We start from the raw sequence: 13566 nt of genomic DNA on the forward strand, positions 1-13566 counted from the left end.
AGAGATTAAAGAGCTACCATCTACCGTGTACAGAGCGATACAATGCTCTCATTAACCACTTGCTAACCACAGTTCGCTTGATGCAGATAAACGCTTTCATAGCTGACAGTGGGGGTTTGTGCACGTATGTGTGTGTGGGTATATATCGTCATTGTCGGGTGAAAACATTTTATGTCCAAAACCGTTTGTTTTGTATTTATCATTTGTAAAATTACTTAAACTAGTGAAAACAGCCGATCTACAAGCACACAACGCCTCGCACCGCGAGGCGTTGTGTGCTTGTAGATCTGCTGTTTTCACTACTTTTGTGCGACGGCCTTGTACGATGAAGCAGGGCTTGAAACTTGGAGATACAAGGTTTCCACCAAACAACGACGATATGCAATTGAGAATAGAGGGCCATCACAAATCGAAGCGGGGCTAAATCACCAGTGCATTCAACAGAGACGGTGGTTTTGTTTTGAGATTTCTCTCGAGGCAAAACCATGTAAATTCTCCCTCCCTCTCTCTCTCTGCTGGGCAGCTGGATTTAGATTTATGGCGAGTACAGTAATAGTAACCGTGTGTGCCACACGTGGGCCTGTCTGTTGTTCATTTGCAGAGAGAGAGAGAGAAAGTGGGCTGTTCATCGTCACGCCGAAGCCTCGCCGTTTGGACTTCGTCGTACGACGCTCAGGCATTACGTAGAGCTCCTATTTTCGGTCTGCGCCGCTCATGTGACTGGGAGGAAATTAGGCATGAGAGAGAGAGAGAGAGAGAGAGAGAGAGAGAGAACTTAGGGGAGGAGTTATTTGGGTGTGGGCGCAGCGGCGTCAGTTCAGAAAAAGCTAAGGTATGGCAACATGACTGGTGTCTTGCACGCGCGCCCCTCGCGCGCGTGCAAGACACCAGTCATGTTGCCATACCTAGCAACAGGCACGATTACAGTACATTTTTATTGTTTTCCCCTGTAGCCAAGGTATGGCAGCTGCCATAGCTTGCCATACCCAATTGACACCTCTGTGTGGGCGAGAGAAGAGGTGTTGTGACTGCAGTCGACTGCATTGCACTTCCGACTAACAGCGGGAAAAAATGGATTAGGTGCTGTATATGTAGCTTTTGTAAGATTTAATTTGTTTATTTTTCCAGGGGGGGGGGGGGGTGGGGGGGGGAACACATGCAAGCCACTTCTGAATCCACCGAGCCCATTTTGTGTAGCAATAAATCAATAAAACAATGAAAATGGAAAATGAATAAAATAAATATTGACGTCCCTCGTACAGTAGGCGCGGCGCCAGCTGGCCTCGGCCCAAACGACTTCTTGAGTTATGCCAACGCAACGACAGCCTCATATCTCTGTCCACACACACACACACACACACACACACGCACTCATGCACGCACGCACACACACACCTTTCTAATCCAGTCCTCTTTGATACGCTTTTCCTAGCCTATCTTCAGTTGTCCGTCTTTCCTTCTGTGCTGAGTCGCTAGCTTTCCCTTTTGTGGGATTTAAAACCCATTTAGGCCTGAACACATTATGACGCAATATTTTATGCTTTAAATATAAAAAAATAGCAGATATACAAGCTCACAGCGCGGCACCGAGTGCCGCGCTGCGAGCTTGTAGATCTGCTATTTTTGAAAAATCGTGAAAATTTGAATTTTGACCCGATTCTATAAGTGTCTTTTGAATCCTTCTAAGATTTTGGAAAAAACCTAGGTTTCTATGTCAGCAATCTGGCCAGCCATCGTCAAAGAAAAGGTCCTTTTCACTTAACTGGAGCTCAGTTAGCCTGTTCTTGAGAGACTACTATGTCAGTGGTGCTCAAACCTTTTCATGTGAAGGACCCCCAAAATGATATTTATTTGGCCACGGACCCCCATTTCAAAATATCTAGTTCCATGGACCACCCAGAAGCAAAGTTTTATTTACAAACGTTCGCTTTGAAAATACATATATTCAAAGATTTGCACACATTTTCACGACTTTTTTCAAAAAATAGCAGATCTACGAGCTCGCAGCGCGGCACTCGGTGCCGCGCTGTGAGCTTGTATATCTGCTATTTCTCACTGGTTAAAGCATTCAATAATTCGAAGCCTAAATGGGTTAAGTGCCCCCCCCCCCCCAACCCGCCAACACTGCCACCAGCACTGGTGTTCCCTCTCTCTTCCCCATCTCTTTAATTCCTTACCTCTCCCCTCTCTCCCTCTCTCCCTCTCTCTCTCCCTCTCTCCCTCCCTCTCTCCCTCTCTCCCTCTCTCTCTCTCTCTCCCTCTCTCTCTCTCTCCCTCTCTCCCTCTCTCTCTCCCTCTCTCCATCTCTCTCTGCCTGCCTGCCTGCATCCCTTCCTTTCAATTAGTCAAACCGGAGGAGATCCGCCACTGCGGTGCCTCGCGCTGCCCCCTCCTCTGCCCAAAACATCTCTCATCTCCACTCTATAGGGATGGGACGATAAGCCATGTTATCGTTTATCGCGATGCAAAAACACTCACGATAATCGTATCGTATCGGAGATTTAATTTATCGTGAAATCGTCCTCCGTCGTGCACTGGGATCAATTCAGCTTTCGTTTGCAGAGCTGCATATCCGGTACAACTTAAACCCTCTATAATTGGTAAAAGGTACCTATAATATACTTGATACAGTCTTTTTTTTCACTCTCTTTCAAATGTCTTTACCTAAAAAAAGCTGATCTACAAGCTCGTGAGCTTGTAGATGTGCTATTTTTTGGCAAATGTTCCGCCCAATGATAATGGATTTTGATTATTATTGTAAATCGCAATTTATTTTGTCCCAATAATCGTGATATGAAATGTTCAAATCGTACCATCCCTACTCCACTCCTCCTCTCCTCCCTTCCTATGTCTTGATCGCTCTGTCACTTTTTTTTTTCCTTCTCAATTAGCGGACTTGACAAGCCGCTCCTTCTGCTCCTCCTCTGCTCTGCTCTCCTCTCGCGAGCTCGCTTGTTCGCTCTCTCTCTCTCTCGCTCTCTCTCTCCTCGCACTCGTTCATAAATCTCACAGCAGTTTCCCAGAGGCTGCATACAATTAGGCGTTTACGTTTCACTTTGGGGTGAGAGGAGGGGAAAAAGTGAAGCCCTCTCGTCTCCGGTTGGTTGCAGAGCAGGTGGTGTAAAAACGGGAATTGCTGTCGGATGTGGTGGGCGACTCATCACGCACGTCACACACAACTCGCTGCCCCTCGTCTGGTGTTAGTCGGCAGGCTTCAGGCACGTGCACACATAGATATGAAAGGGGGCTTGAGCCCCTGCCCTTTTATCCCTCTGTGAAAAGTGCCCTCTCTCCAGACCATGCGTGCAGTTTTCACTATGGTGAAAGAAATGCAAATGCCCTCTTTTCGTGCCATAAATGAAGGCAGCATTCAAGAGAATTGCCTCGTTCAAAAAAACTCTCCTGAACTTGAATGCATCATCTTATGTTGAAAGAATTCTCTCTGTGTGGAAATACATGCCATTACGCCACATCTTCAGCATTGCCTTTTTTATGCTTAGTTTTGTGTGGTATCAAGTACTGAAAATAGCCGACCTCCAAGCTCACGACGCGTCGCGCTGCGACGCGTCGTGAGCTTGGAGGTCTGCTATTTTCAATATTTTCACCAAAAGGCCCCTTTTAGAAATTTCAGCCCCTGCCTCTCTCCACATTCTCTCCACGTCCCTGGCAGGCTTGGTCCTTCTCCGCTGCCCGTAGGTGCTGTTCTATATCCAGCACCCCTTCTTTTGTCCTCCCCTGCTACGAGAACCACCTTCCCAAGTTCTCCAAAAAATCCCTCCCCCGGTGATGCGGCTCCCATTGTTCAGACGCTCGCCCGGCACAGAGGAGGGCACGCGCTGTGAACTCCCCTTGTCATTCTACTTGCCCATGCTGACTCGTTTTCCTCTGTGCGCGTGTGTAGAGAGAGAGAGACATAGAGAGAGTGGGGGGCTGCCATGCAGGGGCGTCACAAGAGGGGTGGGGGGGGGGGGGGGGGGGGGGGGGGCTGGGACTGAGTTAATAGGGCCCAAGGTGGAGGGGGCCTTAATTGTTTTATACTTTAGCTATTGGAAAATAGCAGATATACAAGCTCGCAGCGCTGGCTGCGAGCCTGTAGATTTGCGATTTTTTTTAAAGTCGCGAAAATGTGTGCAAAATCTTGAATATATATGTATTTTTAAGCGAACGTTTGTAACTCAAATTTTGCTTCTGGGGGGGTCCCTGGAACTAAATGTTTTGAGACGGGGTTCCGTGGGCCAAAATACATTATCATTTTGCAGGTCCTTGACATGAAAAAGTTTGAGCACCACTAACATAGAAACATAGGTTTTTCAAAAAAACCTCAGAAGGATTTGAAACGTTCAAAGACTTGCACACATTTTCACGATTTTTCAAAAATAGCAGATCTACAAGCTCGCAGCGCGGCACCGAGTGCCGCGCTGCGAGCTTGTAGATCTGCTATTTTTCAACGGTTTAAAGCACAAAACGTGAGTGAATCCTTGTACCCAGGGCCCCAGAATCTGGAGCGACACCCTTGCTGCCCGTGGCGTCAGCAGACTCTGCACTGTAAGAACCCTGCTTGCGTTGCCTGCAGCCACAGCAGCAGTGGCTTCTCTTGTCCCGGGCGCAGATTAATGGCTGAATGGGATCTGCTGTGCCCACCGGAGCCCCCCCCCACCCCACCCCTCTCGCCGCCCCCGATGACGGGCATGCAGAAACGGAGGAGTGGGCTGGCATTATCGGGCACAGCCAGACCGCACTGTGAAAGGGGATTACGCCGTCAACCGCCGTCATGCTCACAAACAGCCCCCACCAAAAAAAGACCCTCTTCTCTCCCAGCTAGGATAAAGACCGGCAAAATAGCTCAGTCCTCTCCCCTTCCCTTCCTCCTCGCTTTCCCCAAAATCGGAGGAAATGTTCTGCTTAGACAAAGGACCCCCCGGTCCCCTCCTCTTCCCATCTCCCCCCTCTCTCGTCCCCCCGCAGATGAATTGGCATAAATGTGCACGCTTATTAATCATGACAGGCAAAGAGAGAGAGAGAAACAGAGAGAGACAAAGCAGGGAAGAAAAGAGAAGCGGAGAATACAGTAGGTGCGACTAGGGCTGTCACAATTCTACATAATCGTCTGATTATTTGACATAATCGTCTGATTATTTGACATAATCGCGATTATTTTTCATAATCGTCATAATCGTTTACATGTTGAAAAATGTTAATTTATTTTTATTTTTTTAAGGCAAAAATAGTGGAAATAGCCGATCTGATGCGACACGTTGTGAGCTTGTAGATCGGCTATCTCCACTATCAATGTTCTTTTTAAAGTGTAAAGTTGTCAAATATGTCCTTAATTTCTTTGTATATTTAGGTTATGTGTCATAACTGCCATGTGCAACTTCAAAGCCTACAAGCCAAACAGAAATTGTCAACGACAAAAACACGATTGAATAGTTAAAGGCAATTATTTGAGTGACAATTAATCGTCATCTAAAATCTCACAATCGTGACAGCCCTAGGTGCGAACGGCAGGAAGAAATAAAGAAGTAAAGCAAGAGAAAAAAAAAGAAAGAGGGAGAGAGAGAGAGAGAGGAGAGAGAGAGAGAGAGAGAGAGAAAAGTGAGAGTGGTGTAATTATATGGCCCTGCTCTGGAAACAGCACCTCCTGTGTTATTGGAGGGCTGTTTTGCCCTCTCTGTGCGTTTTCATTAATTAAGATGGGAGGATGCGGAACCCACTCAGAGACGAGGTCATTAAGACCCCCCCTCCCCCCTCTCCCAGACACACAGCGCAGCAGCATTGTTCCTACCCAACAGAAAGTGAGACATTCAACACTGGAGAGCTGCGCCATAAAAAAAAATAAAAAAAAAAAGCCACGGCGCTGCCTGCCTGCGCATACCAACCAGACCGGACCCAGAGAGAGAGCGAGAGAGAGAGAAAACCGACTGCATCGGCACTTTCCGAGATCAGGTCGCGCTCCTCTGCCAACACAAACACTGTCTGTCTTTCATTTAGCTGGTAGGGCCGAGGCCGCCGCCGCCGCTTTTCCTCCGTGCCTCCCTCGGTGTGCCCTAGGGGTGGGACGATATGAAAATGTCACGTCACGATTGTTGCGTCGAAATAAATCGCGATTTACGATATTATCGCGATGATCAAAATCCATCATCCTGGGGCGGAACATTTGCCGAAAAATAGCCGATCTACAAGCTCACAACGCGTCGCGAGCTTGTAGATCGGCTATTTTTGGCAAAGACATTTGATAGAGAGTGAAAAAAAGACTATCAAGTACGTATATTATAAGTACCTTTTACCAGTTATAGAGGATTTAAGTGGTACCGGATATGCAGCTCGGCAAATAAAAGGTGAATTGATCCCAGTGCATGACGGAGGACGATATCGCGATAATTTAAATCTCTGCGATACAATTATCTTGAGTGGTTTTTTATCACGATAAACGATAACATCGCTTATCGTCCCATCATCCCTAGTGTGCCCAACGCACCCCCCCCCCCCTCCCACTTCCGTAATTGGCTCCCTCTGTGGGCCTGGGCGTGTGAAAGTGGGACAGTGGAGGGCAGCGAAATACAGAGACGGTGGGGGGGAGGGGAGGGGGACAAGAACCACCTGGACCTCTCTGGACATGACACTGTGGGCTAGAGGTGTTAAAGGTGATGGCGGCCAGTAATACTATCGTTCTCTCTCTCTCTCTCTCACGCACGCGCCATAGCACGCACACGCGCACCCACGCGCGCACACACGTGTTTATCTTACTACACTTGTGGGGACCTCGACATTTTAGGATGGCAGTTTTGTACACGCCGCTTTAACGTTTTTTTTTACCCCGAGCCTAAACCGATCTTCAATCACATATCTGTGATGCGTTTTAAGCTTGTCTATTTTTGGTGTGCGTTACTCAAGGGAGCAAGTGAGTATAAATCAGGCATAACTCCAAATCTTTTACCCCTAAACCCAACCTCTGAATGTTTAATCTTAGCCTTAACCCCAAACTGAATCTTTTCCTTATTGTAAGCCTAAGTCTAGACCGGTGGCTCCCAAACCTTTTAGCTCGAGACCCCAAAACTGAAATTAAACGGTTGCCCGGGGACTTTAAACTAGTGAAAACAGCAGATCTACTAGCTCACAACGCACCATTCCCCTTTGTGAACGTGTAGAGGTGGCATAGCTCAGGGATAGAGAAACCGTTATTAGAGCACGAAGGGTTCCCGAAGGGTTCCCAGTTCGAATCCAGGCTCCCCCTGAGTTAATGTCGAAGAGTCCTTGAGCAAGACTCTGAATCCCACATTGCTCCCGGTGAGCAGGTTGGTGCCTTGCATGGTTTCCTCTGCCATCGGTGTATGAATGTGTGCGAGAATGGGTGAATGTAATGCACAATCTATGTAAAGCGCCTTGGATAAAAGCGCTATATAAATGCACCATTTACCATTTAGATCAGCTAAACATTTGTGTTCTAATTCATGGAATTTCTTAGATTTAGCTTTGATTTCAGTTTAGTATGAGAAACGGCATATCATGTCTCCTTCCGGCCGGACGTCTGTCTGTGTACACTTTTTTACAGTCTATGGGTTTGCCGCTCTGACATCACGCTCTGACATCACTGTGATGTCAGGGGAACCACACTAACAGAATCCCTTTTATGCCCGTATAGTACAGTACATGGATCTCCATAAATGGGTACCAGGGGTCTCCATATATGGGTAACTGGTCCGATATACATCACTGGCCAGATGGCCAAGACATGGCGCGACCTCGCCCTTAGGCGTCGTACTAGTAATACATTTTTTTTAAATGTAGGAAACCAAACATTAAAAGAGACCCATACAGAAATGTGTCCGCGATGCACAAATGGGTCGCGACCCACTGTTTGTGAAACACTGGTCTAGACCATAGAACAACCATTTAGTCGTTGTCGGGTGAAAACCTTGTCCAAAACCGTTTGTTTTGCATTTTTCATTTTAAAAATGATTTAAACTAGTGAAAACAGCTGATCTTTAAGTGCACAATGCCTCGCACCGCGAGGCGTTGTGTGCTTGTAGATCTGCTGTTTTCACTACCTTTGTGCGACGGCCTTGCATGATGAAGCAGGGCTTTACTTTGCGTAAGAACGTACAAATTTGACACTTGGAGATACGAGGTTTCTGCCCGACAACGACGGTTTCCTCTTGTGAGGACCAGAAAAATGGTCTTCACATACTTGGGCCTCGCCTCGTAAGTACAGTAATAGAAGTACACACACACACAGGGGCAAATTGACATGCACAGCGTTGAGACAGAACGCCTCCTCCTCCTCCTCCTCTCCTCCTCCTCTGGTCCCTCCCTCCCCGCCATTCCCTCTGCCCCCCTCACTTATGTCCATGTTAATGATGCATATAGGGTATCATTACCCTCTCCTGGGTTATTCCTGGAGCCCGTGGGAGGCGGGGAGGAGATGGGAGGGCTCAGGTCAGTTGACCATAAGCTTGTGTTTCAGTATACCGTGACACAATAGGCTCAGTGTAGCCTTTTTTTCGATGCGGCGCTTTTCTCTCTATATATAACTGCACAGTGTACTGTACACACAATTCCCTATTCCCGTGGTTTTGCCTTTTTTTCTTATTTCATTTTTTTTAGTATATCGTCACTGTCGGGCAGAAACCTCGTATCTCCCCAAGTTTCAAATGTGTATGTTTTTTGCAAAGTAAAGCCCTGCTTCATCATACAAGGCCGTCGCGCAAAGGTAGTGAAAACAGCAGATCTACAAGCACACAATGCCTCGCGGTGCGAGGCATTGTGACATACAAGGTTTCCACCCGACGACGACGGCGATATTCACTCTCTTTATTTGCAGAGGTCTGAAGTGAACGCTCTAATTTCAATCTGCAGCTCTTTGTTTGTTGGGTTTTTAACATTACCCAATCAATCTGCCGTGGGTGTGTTGTCATAGCGATGATGTTTTCTTTGTCCAAAAGGATCTGGAGGTCTTTCATCTCTCTCTCTCTCTCTCTCTCTCTCTCTCTCTCTCCCGTTATATCTCCCTCTATCTCTCTCTCTCTCTCTCTCTCTCTCTCTCTCTCTCTCTCTCTCTCTCTCTCTCTCTCTCTCTCTCTCTCTCTCTCTCTCTCTCCCTCCACCTTCAAAGTCCTTTGTGTTTCCTTTGCTGCAGATAGAGTTGTGTGTGTGTGTCTGTGTGTGTGTGTGGTTGTGGTGTAAATGTCCTCCAGATGGGCTTGTGTGTAATTGTAATAGGCCCAGGTGCGCTGGCTTAAAAGGCCCGGCGTCCAATCGACCTTTGACCCCTCGAGTAGGTCAGTGAAGGGCGCCGCCGTAGCCCCCTCACACTCACTGTAAACACAGGGCCCGAGTCCTGTCCTTATCAACATGCACACATAGACATCAAAGGGGGCTTGAGCCCCTGCCCTTTTATCCGTATTTAAGAAAGTGCCCTCTCCAGACCATGAATGCAGTTTTCACTATGGTGAAAGAAAGGCAAATGCCCTCTTTTCATGCCATGTGAAGGCAGCATTCAAGAGAATTGTCTTGTTTAAACTCTCCTGAACTTCAAAGCATCATCTTATGTTGAAAAATTGCCCTTTCTGTGTAGAAATACATGTCGTTACGCCACATCTCCAGTATTGCCTCTTTTTATGTTTAGTTTTGTGTGGTATCAAGTACTGAAAATAGTACTTGATACCACACAAGTGGTTGTGAGCTTGGAGGCCGGCTATTTTCGATATTTCCACCAAAAGGCCCTTTTAGATATGTCAGCTCCTGCCCCTCAAACATTCTCTGCACGTCCCTGCTTATCAATGACTTCAGACGGGAGAGAGGAGCTGGATCCAGCTCCGAGAGAGAGAGAGAGAGAGAGGGAGAGAGAGAGAGAGAGAGAGAGGGAGAGGGAGAGGGAGAGGAACGGAGAGGTAAAGAAAGGGCCATGTGTTTGGAGGCAGTGGCGTCAGTTCAGAAAAAGGTAAGGTATGGCAACATGACTGGTGTCTTGCACGCGCGCGAAGACACCAGTCATGTTGCCATACCTTAGCAACAGGCAACGATTACAGTACATTTTATTATTTCCCCCCTGTAGCCAAGGTATGGCAGCTGCATACCCCTGCCATACCCAATTGACGCCCCTGTTTGGAGGACAATTTCAGACATAATGGCAATCCCCAAGACTCAGCCTGTCCTCCTTTGTTTGCGTTCTAAACCAGAGCAGGAACTGCAAACATGACAAGCAGAGCCAGTAGTTATTTGCGTACGAAACAGCAGCAGCTGCATTGGACTTGAAGGATTATATTGTTTCCAGAGCTGGTCTAGTGAAATGCAACGTGGTGGTTACTGTCCTGTTTTATCAGCTCCACTTCCCTCTCTCTCTCTCTCTCTCTCGCTCAGGCATGTGCACACATAGACTTCAAAGGGGGCTTGAGCCCTGCCCTTTTACCCGTCCGTAAAAAAGTGCCCTCTCCAGACCATGAATGCAGTTTTTTGGCTATGGTGAAAGAAATACAATTGCCCTCCTTTCTATGCCATACCTGAAGGCGGCATTCAAGAGAATTGCCTTGTCCAAACTCTTCCTGAACTTGAATGCACAATGCAGCATCTTATGTTGAAAGAATTGTCCTCTCTTGTGTAGAAATACATGCTTAGTTCAGTGTAGTATCAAGCACCGAAAATAGCGCTGCGACGCGCTGTGAGCTTGGAGGTCTGCTATTTTCGATATTTTCATTATAGGCCCTTTTAGAAATGTCAGCCCCTGCCTCTCTAATATTCTCTGCACGTCCCTGCTCTCTCCCTCTCTCCCTCATCTCCTCTCCATCTATCCCATCAGCCCCAGGGTACCCTCGATTCTCAGGGAGCCTGGCTCACACCTTCCTTCCCATGAGCCACTTGGATCACCATGCCAACAGCGGCGTTCTCTACGGACAGCACCGTTTCTATGACACCCAAAAAGGTGAGGAACGGCACGGACCGCTTCAATTCCACTCCAATTCAAATGCCCCATTCAATCGGGCACAAATTAGACATCCAAATCCACTTTATACAACCGAGACATGATGTAATTTGATTTTGCAATATTGGGGAGATTAAGATGGCCCGTAGGGACGTGCGCGTGGTGACAGTGAATGCATCTAATTCGGGTTCATTGCCTTGTCTCTTTCCTGTCTCACTTTGTGTGTCTGCGCGTGCCTGCCTTCCCCTCTCGCCAGAGAACTTTTACCTGCGAAGCCTCCCGTCCCAGCCTCCTCTCATCTCAGCCAACCACAGCCTCCCGCCCATGTCCTCCAGGGCGGGGCCGGGCCACCCGCAGCAGGGGTCCTGCAGCAGGGACAGGGACCCGGGGGGAGGGGGAGGAGGGCCCGGTCTGCACAAGGGTCTGAAGGAAGGGTCGTCTACGGAGCGGGGGCTGCAGGGTCCCTCCAAGGACAAGGAGAGGTCAGCGAGCAAACAGGAGGCCAAGGAGAGGCAACAGCAGCAGCAGCAGCAGCAGCAACAGCAGCAACAGGTAACTATCAGTGTTGTTTTTGACAGCAAATTTTGATTTAGTTTTAGTCATAGTCTTTTGAACAAAATGTCTTTTAGTTTTAGTCATAATTTAGTCACCTGAAAAGTATTATTTTTAGTCTAATTTTAGTCGACTAAATATCATAAGATTTTAGGCGACTAAATCTACAGTTGATTTAGTTGACTAAAATGTGTTTTGGCAGGCCTTGATGACATCGTAATGGCTGATTTTACACTTGGTTGCGTGCTGAAAATAGCCGATCTACAAGCTCACAACGTGAGCTTGTAGATCGGCTATTTTCAGCACGCAACACCTGAGTGCAACCAAACATAAAATTACTCTCTTCCCCACTAGTCCATCCCTAAGGTTTTAGTCTAGTTTTTATTTTGTTGACGAAATTGTCAATATATTTATATATTTAGTCTTAGTTTTAGTCATGACAGCTTAGTTTTTATTTAGTTTTTATTTAGTTTTCGTCAGTGAAAAAAACGCAGTCGACAAACATTTTTCGTCATAGTTTTAGTCGACGAAATCAACACTGGTAACTATCCATTAACGATAATTGTATCGTGGAGAGTTAATTTATCGTGATATCGTCCTCCGTCATGCACTGGGATCAATTCACCTTTTATTTGCCCGAGCTGCATATCCGGTACCACTTAAACCCTCTATAATTGGTAAAAGGTACTTAATATGCGTACTTGATACAGTCTTTTTTCACTCTCCATCAAATGTCTTTGCCAAAAAATAGAAGATATACAAGGTTACAACGTGTCGCGACGCGTTGTAAGCTTGTAGATTGTCTATTTTTTTGGCAAATGTTCCGCCCCAGGATAATGGATTTTGATTATCCCGATAATATCTTAAATCGCGATTTCTTTTGTCACAATAATCGTCCCATCCCATCCCTACTATCCATGGATAAGAGAAGTTTCTTAAATTTTTTCAATCTCTGATTTAAATGTATATTTCATGAATAATCTCCAATGTAATATAAATACGGTTAAATATAAATTGTAAATATTACACCAGGATCAATGGAGGGTGGACACTTATATCCAATTTAAAATGTTTTATTTGACTTAAAGAGAGGACAGCGGTCCCTACAGTTGAGAACTGGTGCATTACCTCTGGCAGTTGAGGTGGGTAGTAGGGCATTCACCAAATATTCGAATATTCGAATATCAAAGTCACTATTCGACGTTGTTCACCGAAGTCGAATATTCGCTTATTTCTTATTGTTTTTTTTATTGTTTTGTCTTTAAAAATACTGTATATATATTTCTTCATGGTTTATAAAGCTTGGCTAGATAGGAAGTCATAAGAACCCTGACAAGCACTTGGAACTGTAGGTATTAGATTTAATGTGACTCGGTTCTGCAGATAAATATTGTGAAAATAGCAGATCTACATGCTCACAACGCCTCACAACGCCTCGCGTTGCGAGGCGTTGTGAGCATGTAGATCGGCTATTTTCACAATGTTCGTCTCTTGCTTACTTAATATTTGACAGTGTGGCCAGTCCTGTCGAATATTCGACTATTCGAATACTTTGAGGTCGAATAATTCGAATACTAAAAATCACTATTCGTGAATGCCCTAGTGGGTAGGTATACTGGTATTCCTGAGGAGCAGCGTTTGTGTATTCTCTGTGATTTGGGAGTTGTGGAGGATGATTTTCATTTAGTTTTTCACTGTCCACTGTATCATGACTTAAGAAATTCCTTATTTGAAAAAATGCAATCCAAAAAAATCCAGATTTGTTTTGGATGTCTGAATGTTCTATGTTACGCTGGTTGTTCAATAAGGATGTTTTTTTTTTTAGCAAAATTCATAGAAAAGGCATGGCAGTTGCGTTGGAGAAGATTGTATCCGGAAATAACAGCATCACTACGTTTTTCTTTAGCATTTTTGTTTGTGGCGTATCTTGGTGTATGTATGTACTATGTTTGTGTAGGGCTGTCACGATTAGGAACATTTTACATGACTATTAATTGTCACTCAAATAATAGCGATTGGCGATTTAATTGTGTTTTTGTCGTTGACAATTACATTTCTGTTCGGCTTGTAGGCTTTGAAATTGCACATGGTAGATA

The 13566-nt window shown here is 46.0% G+C and overlaps 1 protein-coding gene across 1 annotated transcript in view; it reads left to right on the plus strand.

The window, feature by feature from the left end:
• Positions 1–13566, plus strand: part of bahcc1a (BAH domain and coiled-coil containing 1a) — a gene marked incomplete at both ends in the record, with an annotated part of 170256 nt that overhangs the window by 67943 nt on the left and 88747 nt on the right. The window contains 2 exon segments of the mRNA XM_080723352.1: positions 10796–10918; positions 11175–11470. Coding sequence (XP_080579478.1) covers positions 10796–10918; positions 11175–11470 — 419 coding nt within the window.

The sequence above is a fragment of the Nannobrachium achirus genome (assembly GCF_963921795.1).
Source record: "Nannobrachium achirus genome assembly, chromosome: 4".
Lineage (NCBI taxonomy): Eukaryota > Metazoa > Chordata > Actinopteri > Myctophiformes > Myctophidae > Nannobrachium > Nannobrachium achirus.